This window comes from Octopus bimaculoides, chromosome 1, assembly GCF_001194135.2.
Source record: "Octopus bimaculoides isolate UCB-OBI-ISO-001 chromosome 1, ASM119413v2, whole genome shotgun sequence".
NCBI lineage: Eukaryota > Metazoa > Mollusca > Cephalopoda > Octopoda > Octopodidae > Octopus > Octopus bimaculoides.
The window spans coordinates 105,354,855-105,372,925 of record NC_068981.1 but is presented as its reverse complement, the minus strand read 5'-3'; the positions used below and the strand labels follow the sequence as shown (position 1 = coordinate 105,372,925).

At 34.2% G+C, this 18,071-nt stretch overlaps 1 protein-coding gene across 9 annotated transcripts in view; it reads left to right on the top strand.

Moving 5' to 3' along the window:
* The window catches only part of LOC106871081 (pyridoxine-5'-phosphate oxidase), a 30,350-nt gene that overhangs the window by 7,481 nt on the left and 4,798 nt on the right, over window positions 1–18,071 (top strand). For 8 of the 9 annotated variants that reach the window (XM_014917358.2, XM_014917360.2, XM_014917356.2 and 5 more), the window contains 5 exons: window positions 1,500–1,523; window positions 3,128–3,284; window positions 7,365–7,464; window positions 11,647–11,700; window positions 13,528–13,656. In XM_014917358.2, the coding sequence (XP_014772844.1) occupies window positions 1,500–1,523; window positions 3,128–3,284; window positions 7,365–7,464; window positions 11,647–11,700; window positions 13,528–13,656 (464 nt within the window). The remainder of the gene's footprint in view (window positions 1–1,499; window positions 1,524–3,127; window positions 3,285–7,364; window positions 7,465–11,646; window positions 11,701–13,527; window positions 13,657–18,071) is intronic. The other variant, XM_052968883.1, reaches the window with a different exon arrangement.

Genomic DNA, 18,071 nt, shown 5'->3' with positions numbered 1-18,071 from the left:
AAGAATATTTGCATAGTATTCAAATACAAGGAGCATTTTCTTTGTTTTTGCCTGCCTCTGTCTCTCTTGTTTACTCTTGTGAGTTTGAGGTCGTTGTGAATTCTTGGCAAAGAAGGAGGCGGAGGAGAATGCGGGAGTGCCATGATAGTAGTAGGATGTTAAATGGTCAAGTGCCCTGAAAGTAACTTGTTGTGAATGGTAGTAGTGATTGAATTCTTGAGACATCTCTTTTGAATGTATTGCTTATAATATTTGCGTAGGTGTTATTCTAAACAGCAATAGTAGTAAAGTAAGGAAGGAGGTGGCAGAGAGGAAGAAGACGAAGAAGAGGAAGGGGAAAGAGAAGAGAGAATAATAAAGGAATGCGGTGTTATGATAGTAGTAGGATGTTAAATGGTCAAGTGACCTAAAAGTGGCTCGTTGTGGATTATAGCAGTGATTGGGACTGTTTTTTAATGAATTCTTGGGCATCTCTTGAATGTATCATTTTTAATATTTGCATGTGTTTGTGTTATTCTAAGGCCATGGTGGATATGTCATTTGTTGTAGATGCGTTCAAAAGGGGTCTGTATTTTGTAATAAAGAGAATCTCTTTAATTGGTAGAGGGGGAAAAATTCTGAAGCTTGAATTTTTGTTATTGGCGCAAATGTCGATGTGTTGGCTGAGTGCTATTTTTCTGTTTTTGGGAATTTTGATCTGGAATCTGTGCAGAGTCATCCTTTGACGTAGACTGTTTTTTGTTTGGCCTATGTATTGCTCTTGACACCCAGAGCAGGTTAGTGCATATATCAGGTTCTCCAAAGCACATGGGAAATTGCTTTTCACTGTGAAACGTTGTCCCTGTTTGAAGAACTCTGACCCCTAAATTAAATTGATGCATATCCCACAGTTGGGTCTTCCGCATTTTTTTACTGATGGCTTCTGTGTTGTTGTTGAGTGTATTCGGGCTTGTGTTAGGAGATTTTTCATAGATATGGGTTGTCTCTTGCTTTTTATGATGGTGTGTGTTTAGAGGATTAAGTTCATTCTGTGGTCCTTTTTTAGCAGGGGAATGTTTTGAAGGATGGTGTCGAAGGCTTCATTGTTAAGAGGGTTGTGTTTGGAGATGTATGGTATTGCTTTTGGTTGTAAATCCTTCTTTAATTTGGGATGTCTGAGTTCATGGATGTTGAGTTGAAAGCATATGTCAATTATATAATTCTTTCAGTTTCTGTGTACCAAATCCACTCACAAGGCTTTGGTTGGCCTGAGGTTATAGTAGAAGACACTTGCCCAAGGTGCCATGCAATGGGACTGAACCTGGAACCATGTGATTGGGAAGCAAGCTTTTTACCGCACAGCCATGCCTGCACCTATAAATCTATTTATGTTTGTGAAATTCTTTTGCTTTTTCACCAAATATATTTGAATTAATTGTTGATGTAAATGTGCCTCTGGCAAAATAATTACATTAATTCAAAGTATTCATGATAAATATTTTTTGTTTTATTTGTTACAGATGATGATCAAAAAGATATTCAAAGTGAGTTGTTTATTTTTGATAACTTTTTACTCATCTAGATTATTTGAATGAAGCAATAGGCTTGGTTTTATTGCTCTATTGAATTATTACTTTATTCATTTAACCCTTTAGCATTCAAATTACTCTGACTAATGTAATGCCTTTTATTCTCATTATTTTGAATTAATCATGAATTATCTTGTGGCTTTGAAACTTCAGTAATATGATTGTTTATTTTTCAAATGGTATGGTAGGTTAGGTGTGAGAGGCCAAATATGGCCAGTTTGAACATAAGATGTGTAGAATATTTGGGCTGGATATGGCCAGTTTAAATGCTAAAGGATTAATTTAAATACACAGTCAATGTTAAAACATTTTAGTCAAATACAGTATAAAACTGACTTGTGTATATTATTTACTTTTCCTCTGCAGAGTGTGTTGTAAATTTGGACATTTTTGCATTATTGGAGCTTTTGTTTTTACAGCTGAGGTCCTTTCATCCACTAAGTATTCAGTTGGGAAGTAGGATATTAGATCCTGTCTGTAAACTGGACAAATCAGTTAGTGTTTATAAGGTTACTCAATGGGTTAGGTGGTAGACTTAACCTATTACCTGGGTTAACACCACTATCTGACCCTTGGGTGTCTTTAGTGAAATCCAATCTGTTGAAAACATTTGGACTGGATGTTCAATCTGAGGATAATTTCTTCTAATTTCTTCCCTCTAAAAAGATCATGAACAATACTCTTCCTCCTCTGAATAAATTCAATTCTGCTTAATTTTTGGGAATGGAAGAGAATCAATTATTTCTACACCAGTCTTGATCATATTATTAACATTTGGAAGCAAAGAATGCTTGGCAGCATTTCCATTTCTTCTGGTTTTATATTCTGAGTTCAAATGCTGCTGACTTTGCCTATCATCCTTTTTGGGTTGATAAAATAAGTACCAGTTGAGCACTAGGACTGATAAAATATGTACTAGTTGAGCACTGTGGTTGATGCAATCCATTAGCCCCGCTCCACAAAATTTTAGGTCTTGTGCCTATAGTAGAAAGGATTATTTAGCTTTTGTTTGCTAGTTTTGCTGGGAATTATTTAATTGATGTAGTTGATCCATTTGATTATTTCTGTATCATGTCAAAACTGGCTTTCAGCCTTGTCAAAAGAGCCAATATCAGATTTGATAAAAGCTTGAGTGCTAAACAGCAAACAATAAGCACCTGACCATTCCACTCTTCTGTTATCATAAATCCAAAAAAAACTTCTACTTGGGTCACTTGGCTTACTAGTAATACTGGCTAAATCTTTCTCAGATTATATCTTAATATTCAAAAAGGACATATAAAAACTGGAACATTTTTTGATCATAAATTAGGTCTGCTTGTTCAGTATGGAGCTAAACAACAACAATAACAATTTGCTAATGCATTTTCAATTCTTGTTTCAAGTAGTTTCACTTTCCCACATCACAGCTATGTTTTTTTTTTGCATCATAAAATTTGTAGAGTTTTTATGACATATCAAAAGAAAACTAAATTAAATTTGGTATTTAACTTTTTAAATTGTGATAATAATCTAAGGAATCTATTAATGATCGTAACTTAATCTGGTTTCCCTCTTAGATATGCGAAAACCTTACCGTTCTTCTCAAGACACTTTTGACTTGTCCCAACTGGTCTCCAGGAATCCTATGAAGCAATTTCAAGCTTGGTTCCAAGAAGCTAGTAACCATCCTCAAATTATTGAAACCAATGCGATAGCTTTAGCTACTGCAACACTGTAAGCTATATTTTATTGTTCCCATATTATCAATTAATAAATTAATTATTAAATATTATTACAGTTAATTAATTAATTATTAAATATTATTGCAGTTAATTATTTTTATTGTTGAAAATAATTTAGGTATGGCTGTGTAGGTATGAATTTTGCTTTGCATTCTGTGTTTAAATGCTGCTAACTGTGCCCTTCATCCTTTTGGGGTTGATAAAATAAGTAACAGCTGAGCACTGAGGTCAGTGCAATCCATTAGTTCCTCTCTACCAAATTTCAGGCCTTGCGCCTCTAACAGAAAGGATTATTTAGCTTTTGTTTGCAAGTCATTCTGTGAATTAATTGTTGGAGTTGATTTCTACTGAATAGCATCTTGGATGAGTGTCTTCCACTATAGCCTCAGATTGACCAGTGTCTTGTGAGTGAAACTGTTGAAGCATGTTGTGAATATATATATATATATAGATATATATTTGTATATATATGTACATATATATATATATGTACATATATACATAGGTGGCAAACTGGTAGAATCATTAGTACATTGGGTAAAATGTTTAACAGTATTTTGTCTGTCCTTATGTGCTGATTTCAAATTCTACCAAGGACAACTTTGCCTTTCATCCTTTCAGGATCGATAAAATAAATACCAGCTGAGCCCTGGGGTTGATGTGATTAACTTAATTACTCCTGGGTTTGAGTATAAAATAACGGCATTCCTATGCTAAGCAATGCCAATCCAGTGTGGCAGAGTAGGCTCATCAAACCAGTATATCAACCCATTCTCTGGTGGAGAATTCAATCCATATGTGTCTGTGTGTGCGCACGCGTGCATGTGTGAGTTTGAGTATGTGTGTGTGTGTACAATTGCGTGTGTTTTTGCATGTGTGTGTGTGTGTGTGTACAATTGCGTGTGTGTATGTGTGTGTGTGCGTGTCTTCATATGTCCTCACATCAATGCTGCTTGGACAGCAGTGATATTGCTATATATTGCATAAACAAGAAGTTTGGCAGCTTGACACTTCAGTATGTGAAGACATGAATTAAAATACTTTCTGAAAACAAACAATTGTTGGCATCAGGAAGGGCATCTACCCATTGAATACTGTCACCAGAAATCACACCTAATCCATGCCAGCATGGAAAAAAAACATGTAAAATTATGATGGATTATATTAGAAATTGTTATTATTTAAGCAGTGAAGGAAGTGAGGTTGTAGAATTATTAGCACATCAGACAAAATGTGTAGTGACATTTCTTCCAGTTTTACATTCTGAGTTCAGATTCTGTCAAGCTTGGCTTTGCCTTTCATCCTTTTGGGGTTGATGAAATAAGTATCAATTGAGCACTGATTATTGTAATCAGCTAGTTTCCTTCCCTAAAATTTCAGGCCTTGTGCTTATAGTGGAAAGGATTATTATTATTTATTTAATGATGCTAAACCTACAGAAAATGTAGAGCATTGGATTAAATACCTAGGGGTATTTAGTTATATCTGTTTATGTCCTGCATTCAGATTCCTCCAGGATCAATAAAATATGTACCAGTCAATTCCTAGGAGATGATTTAATTGATTAAATCACTCTCAAAGTTTGTGGCCTTATAATTATGTTCAAAATCTCTATTATTAACATTGTCTCATACTAACACATGGCTGCACCTTTTGAAAGATGGGATCTAATCAACTGAATCAACTATAATATACATCATCATAAAGTCGGGGCAATAGAAGAACTTGTGTTCCTTGAGCTCCCTTTGTAATGGAAATAGAGCATTGGGCAACTACTAATCCTACTCTTGCTATCCTGATGTAGGCAAACTTACTCTGAAATATGCAGGGGAGGATCTTATGGGACTGCAGCTCTAGCCTGTGTAGTGCTGTTCTACTGAACTTTGTGGCAGTGGGAGAACTGGTTGCAATTTTAACATCATACCCAGGATCTTGATAGTGAGATATCAATGGTAAAGCAACTAAGATGATTTAAGGCAGCTAACTGTTACAGCTATTGTCTTCATTCATGTTTGTGACATTCTTCCACCTGTTCTGCTAGACTCTGAACTTCACCATTAACCCTGATAAGTTAGAGAAGTTGTTGACACTTATCCAAAGTGTTACCTCAAATCTCTCAAGAGAAGGAGTGACTTAATCTCCTGTGGTAAGTGTCTGTCTGGATTCAAAAATAGGACTTGTTATTTACAATCATGAAATTATGATAAATAACCAGACATCAAACAGACTGATGGCGTTAAAAATAAACTGATTAGTCAAGGTCAAGAAATGTGAATCTTTCAACCTTGATATTAGTTAACAAAAAGAAGTAAAGCAGACACAGTTAATGTTCACTTCAACTGTATTTTGTCTGTCTTTACATTCTGAGTTCAAATTCTGCCCAGGTCAACTTTGCCTTTCATCCTGTGGTTGATAAAATAAGTACCAGTTAAGCACTGGGGTCGATGTTATCAAATTCCCTCTCCTCCGAAATTACCAGCTTTGTGCCATCATTTGAAATCAGTGTTAGTGATTTTTTTTTGCATTTGTAACATGGCCACAAATTGCAGAGGAGGAATATTTGCTTGATGCTTATAAATTCTGGAAGTAAGAAAGATAAAATTAACATGGGTGAGATTTAAATTGAGAAAGAGATGAAATTGGTGTGCACCTGCTCCTGCTACTTCACTGCGCTGTTAATAGTAATAATAGTAATAACACTTGTTGTGGAGGATATACTTAGTGCCACTGTGAATCACTACCTATTCTATAAATAGTTTTAATCCTTCTTCTTCATAGAACAAAATAATTTCACACACACAGTCAACATCATCAATTCAAAGTGGATGAATCATCTCATCTTAAAAGAAACTGAATACACTGTGGTATAATATGGTTCTCAATACACTGAGAATGAAAAAAAAAACAAAAAACAAAACACAGAAAAAGGCAAAAAAAAAAAAACAAGCAGATGACATGGCTATGAGATTAGAAACTTTTTCATTGGTCTGCTAGAATAATATGTATACTGTTTATATCAATCGGACTGATGTCCTTGACTTCATTGTTGATTTCACTATGTTTTGGCTGTTGTATGTTGCAGCCTTCTTCAGGTATCCTATGTTGAACTCAGATGTTGTATCAAAATTTTGAACTTAATCCTTTATTTGCTCCATAGGGGTACACTGTTCTCATTCCACTCTCTGTGTTTCATGACATTTTTCCATATGTGATTGGTTATATCTAACTTTTCAATATCCCCTTGTATCACAGTTTTCCAATATTCATCTACCCTTACTTTAAGTGGGTGGCATGCTTCTCCTTTGTATACCTGCAGCTGCTTGAGATGGAGTACATCAAGTATAGATGATCAAGTGTGGGAAAATGGAGACAGCCAACCACTGTGGGGCAAGGTCAAAATAACAGACAGAGAGCACCACTGGAAAATTAGAAAACTTAAGGGATCAGCGTATATACTAGGACACAACAACCTGCTAAGCAGGCCATATGCAAAAATGAATATAATTATGGTAGCCAATAATAAAGAAAGAAAAGGGTAGACTGCAACAACAGATTACTTAGACATTAGGTTTAAAAGTCTTTAAAATTTACTCTGTTACTGCCTACAGGCATAGTGTAGTAGATAAAGATGCTGGTTAATGCAGTTCACCTAAAGGTTCTTAGTTCAATCCCAGGCACTAAGGTAATTCACAAAAAAAAAAAATGTCATGAAATGCAGAGAGCAGCATGAGAACAGTGTATACCCATGGATGAAATAAATGGTTAGGTTCGTAATTTTGATACAACAACCGAGTTCAACACAAGAAAGCTGGAGCTATATAACAGCTGAAACATAGTGAAATCAACAATCAAGATGAGGACACCAGTCTGACTAATGTAAACATTGTAGATAATATAAATTCCTCATCTCACAAATATAGAGCTGGTGAAACAATTACAACAACCTTCCTTATGATCTAGATATTAATCCGAATCCTAAGTAATATAAAATCTATGTTCCTTTTCATACATTAATTCTTCTTGTTTGAAATTTGTATTCAACATTAACTGTTTCTCTCATTCTTTCTGCTAGATCAGGCAGACCGTCCGTGCGTATGTTATTACTGAAGGGTATTACTTCAGAAGGTTTCTATTTCTACACCAACTTTCAGAGTCGAAAAGCTAAGGAAATAGTATGTATAAGTAAATTTATATATTTGATTTCTCATTACAGTTAAAACAAAAGAAAAATTAGATAAACAAAGCTGTTGATTGTTAATTATTAAACCAAATATTTTCTTTGGTCATATGTGTGAAAGTCCCCAGAAACACCTGCTGCATGAATATTTAATAATAAAGTAGATGCTAACAAACTTAATGTAGAAAGGTAAGAAATTTTAATCAACATTATTTGTATGATGATGTACAAAAATTGTTATCTTAGTGGCTAGTTCTGGTGAAGAAAGGCAAGAAGGACAATCAAAGAATTTTAATTAATCTTAATTAATTGAATGTGGAAGCAGTGGTGAGTGATTCAATAGTTAAATTTATACTAACATTTAATGTAAACAACATTTAATACCTAAACAGAAACACTTATGTGGTGAAGAAAGACAACATTAGTGCAGTGACTGATATTTTAATAATTCCAGCAAATATGGGAGACAACTTCAGTTATATTTCTGTCTTATTAGATCTCCTCTGTGAAGGGCAATCTTAATTGTATTTGTTGAAGTAATAATGAGAGAATTACGAAGTAAATGTACAACATTATACATGAGTAAACAGGAAAAATCAGCAAATTTTGGTAAAAACGATATACAACACTTCATTTTAAATTAATTTATTAATTGAACTTTTGAAAATTTTTTAGGTTGATTCTTTTTAATATGTTTTAAAAAAGATTTTGCAAATTATGGTTAAGAGCTTGGATTATTAAGCATTATCAACAGTGCAGTCTTTAGTACTATGGCTATTGCATTGAGTCCCTGGGCTGCATTCTACTTGCTTTAGATTGCCTTGATAAATTTGATTACACTCTGGCACCTGTGCACCAGTGTTTCCCAACCTTTTTATTCTTGGGAAACTTTTAGAATGAATTCATGTCTCAGAGAATCCCTATATAAAAAACAGAAATCAAACTGCTTATTCCAGAGATGCTACGCACATACACACACACACACACACACACACACACACACACACAAATGCACGCATGCGCACACACGCATACACACACACATGCACACACACAAGCACACATGCACACACGCATACACACTCTCTCCCTCTCTCTCTCTCTCTCTCTCTCACACACACACTCTCTCCCTCTCTCTCTCTCTCTCTCTCACACACACACTCTCTCCCTCTCTCTCTCTCTCTCTCACACACACACAAAATCATGTATCTGTATTTACAAAATAGACATAAACAGCCAACATCTTTAACAAACCAGACACCACAAAGAAGTGTTTTATCTCTGAAATATCTGGAAATATCTGAAAAATAAGGTAGATGACCCTGTTTGATACCGTTGTAGACCACATACTTTACTAGCACCAATTTGTTTTTAATTACTTTCTCCTACATTCCCCTATTAAGAAATAGTTTTCCCTTTACGGTCTTACTAACAGCATATGCTAAGATTTCTCTGCCTTTGTGAATATAACGTGCATGTACAATAAAATTGCAAATATAAAATTAAATTCAAAGATGCCTAAAAATGCAGTTGTATATGATTAACCTATTTGTCACTACAAGTTAGACCTGTAAACATTCCACTAGAAATGTGACTAATCTTTGTTATAAAATCACTGTTATCATCACCATTGTCATCATTTTATGCCTGCTCTTCATACTGGCATCGGTTGGTGGGTCTTCATGGTCAAAGTTCTTTTTTATTGGGAGTTGTTGCTCTCATAGTCTGGTGCTTATACATGTCCTTTTGATTTGGTTTCTGTAGCTGGATGCTCTTTTTATTGCCACTCACTTTACAAAGTGTAGTGGTTCACTACACTTTTCTCTCCTACTTTATTTAATCTGTTAGCACTAGCATCTTAAGATCTAACTTTATCACCTCTTCTTAGGGGTTTTTTTGTGCTTCTTTTGTCATGGCTGTCCTTCATCATTACATCTTAACATTTTTTTCTTCACCCAACTGGGATTATGCACCTATACTAGTGCAGCTGACTATTCTGCATATATTGACTGTTGCTTTTAATTTCCATCTACCTTATTAACTTGCTTGTGCTGTTTCACAAACAAATTAACATTGAACATCAAATCCAATGCATAAACCTAACTCATTTTTCAAGTTCACTAAATTCATTGCTCAAGTACCATTACCACTACATCGATAGAGAAAAATTGTTGCCAATAAATTGAAAATTAAATTCTTTTATAGTATTTGACCTTAGAGTTCTCAAGTTAACTCCATTCAGTTTTGTATCTCAAGAAATCACATTGCATCTCCTATTTATTGAAGCTTAGCTAACTGACATTTTGGAAGAATGTGGAAGAATGAAAATATAAATTAGCTTATTTGAATTAAGAAGTATGAAAATTTAAATTCGCTTACTTCAATGAAGGACTAATATCTCTAATGTAGTGAGTACCTGCTTTCACCTCCATTTTTTCATCAATCGTAATTATATTCATAATGATTTCAAATTTAGGCACAAGGCTAGCAACTTCTGTGGAGGGGGTGCTCAACTAGTACTTATTTTATCGACTCGTAAAGACGATAGGCAAAGTCGACTTCGGTGGAATTTTAACTCAAAACGTAAAAATGGACGAAATGCTGCTAAGCAGGCAAACAGTTCTGCTGACTCACCGTATTAAATTACCCTAAAAAAAAAAAAAATTGTAATTAACTAAGGGAGATAACTCTGAAATTAAAATTGATTTGAACTTCAGTGTGTGTGTGCGCGCGCGAGTATTTGTATGTGTGTGATGGTGGTGGGGAAATGCAATAAAGATTGACTCTTTATTATGTAACTGGTTAGGTAGAACATAAAATACAGAAAATTAGTTTTATTTTCTTTGTAGCTTCAGTGTCATCAAGCTACAATGATCAGAAATGATGTCTCTGAATACAAAGTTATCAGAGCCATGATGTGGTTACTAAATACAGAATGTAGCCATTAAGAAGGCTAATAAGTAGCAAAACCCAGATAACCAGTTTAAATTTGTTTTTAAGCATGTAGTAATGGAGAAAGTAGGCAGATAAGCATAGATAACAAATCTAAATCGTGGATATTAAATATGCAATGTCATTATAGAGAAAGTATATAGTTGAACTCTATGCCACTTGTACTCAAGTATACTTAGTTTCCCACGTCTTTTCCTTGTTATCTGTACTATATTTCACCCACAAACCTCTACCTTAACCCAACACTTTATGCCTAGAACTGCAGTCATCTACCATGTTTCCCTATTATTATTAAATGGCAAAAGTCCAAATTGAGCATTATCCATATTGGCCTATCTAAGCAGTAACGAAGCATTATTTTTTTGCCTTGATCTCAATGGGTTTAGCTCTTTTTATCAAACAAAAGTTCTTATATATCTAAGATTTTGAGAGTTATTTTTTTTCCTTAGTAAAGATTTCTAATAAATATTAACTAAGTTTTAACTAAGTTATAATTTGTCCTTTTTTTTTCTGAGGGAAATATGAATCACCCCAAGGCAGCTGAAACAGTGAATACTTATCTCTATTTTATATATTTATATGAGGCTGCAAATTCATAGAAGATGGTGATGTCAACTGAACTGATTCAAGTATATGACAACTCTCTTTTACTTGTTTCAGTCATTTGACTACAGCCATGCTGGAGCACCGCCTTTAGTCGAGCAAATCGACCTCAGGACTTATTCTTTGTAAGCCTAGTACTTATTCTATTGGTCTCTTTTGCCGAGCCACTAAGTTGCGGAGATGTAAACACACCAGCATCGGTTGTCAAGCGATATGGGGGGGGGGGGCACAAGCACAGGTACACAAACATATATGTATATATACATATATACGACAGGCTTCTTTCAGTTTCCGTCTACCAAATCCACTCACAAGGCTTTAGTCGGCCCAAGGTAGAAGACACTTGCCCAAGGTGCCACACAGTGGGACTGAACCCGGAACCATGTGGTTGGTAAGCAAACTACTTACCACACAGCCACTCTTGTGCCTTATTTTTATTGATTAACTCCTGGAAGGATGAAAATGAAGTTGATCATGGTGGAATATGAACTTAGAGTACAGCAGTTGAACACTAAATGCTATGTTACTAAGTTGTTCATCTTACTATTTCTGTTTTCTGCCAGTCTAACACTCTAATGAAGACAAATAACATGATAACAAATATTTACCTTTTGGTTTTCAGGAAGAGAATCCTTTCTGCAGTTTTTCCATGCATTGGGAACCTTTAAATCGTTCTGTAAGTTTATTTAAAATATTTTAATCAGCATTATCATAATAATTTTTCTGGGGTCTATTTCTTATTGGTTGTTTGTGTGGACCAACTTTATTATTGATTAAATGGTAATAGACATTTGAATATTCTTGTCTTGTAATTTTTTGGCTGCTATATTTTCTTTCAACTCCTATCTTCAGTTCTATCCCTGAAGATATTCTTATTAGTTGCATCAACATAATTAAAGTATTCTGTTTATCAACTATTAAAATTCTTCCCTATTTAAAAATATAGCAGCAAATCCATGCACTGGGCTTTATAGTATTTGTTTATTGACAGTAAATCACAGCATGCATAGATCAGAATTGAGCCCTTAGAACTCTGAAGTCCCCAAGTAACTTCCCAGTATACCCTTGCATTAAGAGACAAAATAGCTTTAAGGTTATAGTGCTGGACCACTGATTATTGGTCATTAGTTTGAACCTTGCAACAACCATATCATTATGTTTCTGGGCCAGGAATATGACTGCACTTTTCCAGTTCACCTGGCTCACTAACAGGTTTTGTTACTGTTACTTTACAGTTGAGTGTTTAGAAGTAGGAAGTGTATTCAGCAATAAACCACATCACTCATTTTCCCATAAAGAATATTTTTAATTACAAGTAATTTGTCATGTTGTTACTGTCTCTTCTAAAAATGCTGTGTAATCACTATAGAACAATATTGTTACAACTTTATCAACGAATTAGTGTCAATGATTAATCAGTTATTTCTAAAAAAAATTGATATGCATTTGTGAACAACAGTGTTGCTGGATATAGGTTTGTAATAGACCAATCAGTGATTCATTGCATTTACGATGGTGAGAAAGATAAAGGGATGACAAGTTGAGTGGAATTAATAACACATGTATTTTTTGTTTGAATACCAGTTTATCAACAATTTCTCGTTGATGCATATTTAACAATGTATATGTTACATGCATGTGCATGCACACACACACACACACACACACACATATAATTGGCACTCCGTCAGTTACAATGATGAGGGTTCCAGTTGATCCAGTCAACGGAACACCTTGCTTGTGAAATTAATTTGCAAGTGGCTGAGCACTCCACAGATATGTTGAATCAGGGAGATTCAGTGTGACACAGATTATGACAAAGTTGGCCCTATGAAATACATGTACAACTCATCTTTGCCAGCTGAGTGGACTAGAGCAATGTGAAATAAAGCGTTTTGCTCAAGAGACACAACACACTACCGGGTATTGAACTCACAACTTTATGATCATGAGTCGAATACCCCTAACCGTTAAGCCACATGCCTTCGCAATACATATACAAATGCATGCATACCCACGTGTGCACACACACACACACACACGCGTTTATAAAAAATAGTTTGCAGTAGACTTATAAATGTAAATTGAGATATAAAAAAAATTTTGAGAAAATGAAATACATGTGTCAGAGCTTAGTTGATTCTTTAAATTTCAATTTTCATTTTTCAAATCGATATGGTCCTCGTTTTAAAAGTTGTTACTGTGTCTCATCATCGTTATCATCATCGTTTAATATCTGTCTTTCATGCATGCATGGTTATTAATGGTAGATATATAAATGTTGTTACAGTGTGAAGAAAAAACATCTGAAATAAAATGTTATATGCACATTCATTTCTGCCAATTTCATTCCATAATGATGGATAAGTTCTTTACATCATTATTCTCACTGTACAATAATCTAGTGAAAATTTATATGAGAATTTGAGAATTTATATTCATATGATCAGTGTGTGTAGTAATTAAATACTTACTTATTTTGGGGGAACTTTTAATGTTTCAGATCAGAGTTGATGGCAAAGTTAATAAAATATCCGAAGAAGAATCAGAAAAATATTTTCATCAAAGACCCCGAGACAGTCAGCTTGGCGCTCTGGTTACCATACAGAGTACAGTGATACCAAGTCGAGAAGTATGTCATTCTTCTTTATAATATAAAATCTAACAAGCTATCATTACTGGAAATTATAACATATTATGTTACTGGTATTTATTAATTCAGCAATGAGGCTTCCTCTTACAGAATTGGTTTTGTATGAAAAAGAAATTTATTTTGTTAATGTAATAATTCAATATTCATTTTTTTAGTATTCATTACCCCGAAGCATGTTCTAAATTATAAATAACAAATGTTCTTGAGCAGAGCACATAAGCATTTCTTTATTATCGTCCATCTTTTACTTGTTTCAATCATTAGACAGTGGCCATGCTGGAGCACTGCCTAGAAGAATTTTTTAGCTGAATGAATTGACCCCCAGTACTTTTTTTTTCCTAAGCCTGGTACTTATTCTATTGGTTTCTTTTGCTAAATCGTTAAGTTATGGGGACATAAACACACCAACACCAGTTGACAAATAGTGGTGGTAATGGTAGGGGGGGGGGGACAAACACACAAACACACAGGTGCAGGAATGGCTGTGTGTTAAGAAGTTACCTTCCCAATTACATGGTTCCAGGTTCAGTCCCTTTGTGTGGCACCTTAGACAAGTGTTTTCTACTATAGCCTTGGGTCAACCAAAGCTTTGTGAATGGATTTGGTAGATGGAAACTGAAAGAAGCACGTCATGTGTGTGTGTGTGTGTGTGTGTGCGTCTGTGTGTCTCTGTGTTTGTCTCCCACCACCACTTGACAGCTGGTGTTGGTTTGTTACATCCCTGTAACTTAGTGGTTTGGCAAAAGAGATGGATAGAATAAGTACCAGGCTTAAAAGAAGTACTGGGGTCAATTCATTTGGTTATATTTCTTCAAGGTAGTGTCCCAGGATCTAATGACTGAAACAACTAAAATATATACTGTAAAAACCCATGTAATTTACGCACTTTTTTTTTTCGCAAAAACAAAAATAAACTTCAGTGGGTGTGTAAATTACATGGGTAGATCGTTTCCAGAATTTTTTTAGAAATTTCTTTTGTTGAAAAATCACTTACAAATGTAAACATTCGTACCAGAAGTTGATTCATTTAATGTCAGAATAGGTTTTTACAGAGAAAATATAATGAAGTTGACTTTTATTAATGCTGGATGGTATAATGCTTACTTTTTCTGTATAAATTTACTAAAACCATTAAATAGTTAACTACTTTTTGAAGTTTGATGTTCATGCTGATAATCATGGTCCAGGCCATATTTTACATTGCTTGGAGTTTCTACCTATCACACTGGAGCCCAGCAATTTCGTTAAATAGTTCAGTTTTTCTCCAATTAAGAAGTCTAGCTTGCGTTTGCTTCCAGGAAGCTACTGCTCGTTTTCTCCGCATTAGGACAATGAAATTCATCACCGCCGACATCTCCACTACCAGCTCTTACTACATCTGATGCTGACAACAACATCATAATTTATCTTTGTGCATGTAAACTCACTAAGTGAATATGACTCAGTGTTCCTACAGAAACCTTCATTTACCTTATATGATGTTTAATGTCATTTCACATTCATGTTGAATTATGCAGCAGTCTTATGTTCTCTTCACAGAACACTTGTAATGTATGTGTTACCATTTCTTTTGGTATAGTAGATTTTTGTTATTCTTGTTTATGTCTCCTCACAGACATGTATATTCTAACAAGGCACTTCTTAAATTTTGCACCTCTCTTATTCAATAAACACTAAGCTAAACTTGCAAAGCTGTTTATTTTCTCCTTTCGATTTTTAATGTTTATTTTAGCGAGTTACCAAACTATCAATTTGGTCTCCCAGCTAAAATGGTAATGACAAATTTTTAAGTTTGCTTGACATTTTATAAGTGTGAAAGAGATTGAAATTTCAATACTCCATATCTAAGGTTCTGACATGAATAGGCAGAAAGTCAGAGCTTGAGACAAGAAGACACTTTCAACCAATCAGAATTCTGTTTATATAATCAGTTTGATCAGTCACCTTCCTCTGTTGGTTGAGTAAAGTGTCATCCAAGCTGATGTTTATTGGTAATTAAATTTAATTTGCAACATCTCTGCGTATTTATCAGCTTTGTTTGTGTTGATAAGAATTATCAACAACTTTTCCTGTGATCGTGATTTGAGAAGACATACAGCAGTATGCTAAAGATCAGACATAATCTCTTGTGGGCAAGAAATGTAAAATAAAGTTTATTAGAAACACAAACACTTTGTAATTTAATAGCTTTCAATGTGATACCTGTTAAACAGAAATTATTTTTATTTAATGAAAATTTAATAAAATCTAATCATAAGTAAGTGAAATTATGCTAAATACAACTAAATTGAAAACTTTTTTCCCTGGGCATATCAGCAATTCTGAAAACTTTTGGTTGCAAATTTTTCATGTGTAGAAGCTTTTTTTTTTAACAATTTTTATCCTGAAAATCACCTGCGTAAATTACACAGGTGCGCAAATTACATGGGTTTTTACGATATATATATGTATATATAGGGGGAAATTTCACAAAAACAAACAAAAGACGAAGACAGGTGGTATAGAAAGCAAACAGATGTATTAGTATAATGCTCGGGAAGTGAAATGGAAAGAAGTTTATTCTCATGCAGGAAAAAATATAGGAGAATTTGTTTTGGGTTTTGAAAATGCACCTGAATATGAAAAACATGTAGTTGTTTTTAAATAAATTTATTCACATACCAAACTAGTTATGACAAATTTTTGTTTATTAATGGTACAAATATGTATAGAACAAGCGGAATTTTAGCAGAGTTTAAAATTACAAGGTCAAAATTGGACAAACATGTTTAAACTATCAAACGTTCACAGAAATTTCAATGAGTTTCACAGGAATAGAAAATATCAAAGTAAATGTTTGGCAAAGATCATGACAAATGTACATTATTGAAAATTTGGTCATATTGAGTTTTTATAGAATACATGGAGAAGAGAGAAAAAAGAGGGAGAAAGAAAAATTTTTTTTTACAATTTCTTTCGTGGTGCATGTAGTTCTTTTTTCTTCATGTACTGGTCTCTTTGCTTTTCCTGGTAATTTATACATCAAAAAAAAAAAAAAAAAAAAATTTGCCAAAAGTGAAGAGACCAGTACATGAAGAAAAAAGAACTACACACACTACAACAGAAATTGTAAAAAAAATCTTTTTTTCTGTTCTCTCTTCTCCGCATATTCTATAAAAACTCAATATAACTGAACGTTCGACAATGTACATTTGTTATGATCTTCGCTGAACATTTACTTAGATTATTTTCTATCCTTGTGAAACCCATTGAAATTTCTGTGAACATTTGATTTTTAAACATGTTTGTCTGATTTTTGCCTTGTAATTTTAGACTCTACAAAAACCCCCCTTGTTTTATATATATTTGTAACATTGATAAACAAAAAATTGTTGAAACTAGTTTGGTATGTGGATAAATCTGTTTAAAACAACTACACATTTTTCAGATTCAGGTACATTTTCAGATCCCAAAACTTATTCTATATATCATCATCATCATCATCATCGTTTAACGTCTGCTTTCCATGCTAGCATGAGTTGGACGATTTGACTGAGGACTGGTGCAACTGGATGGCTACACCAGGCTCCAATCTAATTTGGCAGAGTTTCTACAGCTGGATGCCCTTCCTAACGCCAACCACTCAGAGAGTGTAGTGGGTGCTTAGAGTACTTTCCATGATGGCAAGATGAACAAAAGAAGTACTCCATCTGGTGAGAGAAATATTAGTTAATAATGCAATATATATATTTTATGAGCTACTAATAGTTTCATGTGATGAAAACATCTCTGACAGCAATTTTTAACATGTCTAGTGCATTCACAAAGTCCTCAGGCTCGTTATGCCATATGGGCACAGCTTGAGGATTGCGTGAGGGCACCAGATGTGTTAAAAAATGCGGTCTGAGATGTTTTCATAGTATGAAACTATTAGTAGCTCATAAAAAAATATATATTTTTTTATTAAATACTGTATAGTTCGTTATGCCATGTGGGCTGTGCCTGATGACTGTGCTGAGATGTCAGATGTGTTACAAAAATTGGTTTGGCATGTTCTCAGTACAAGAAACTATTAGTGGCACATAAAAACATGTATTGTGTTTATTAAACAATATTTATCTTTCACCAGATGGAGTACTTTTTTTGTTGATCTTACCATCATGGAACAGTATGTTGTGTGTGTGTGTATATATCATCATCATCATCATCATCGTTTAACGTCCGCTTTCCATGCTAGCATGGGTTGGACGATTTGACTGAGGACTGGTGCATCCGGATGGCTACACCAGGCTCCAATCTAATTTGGCAGAGTTTCTACAGCTGGATGCCCTTCCTAACGCCATATATATATATATATATATATATATATATATATATATATATATATATATGACAAGCTTCATTCAGTTTCTGTC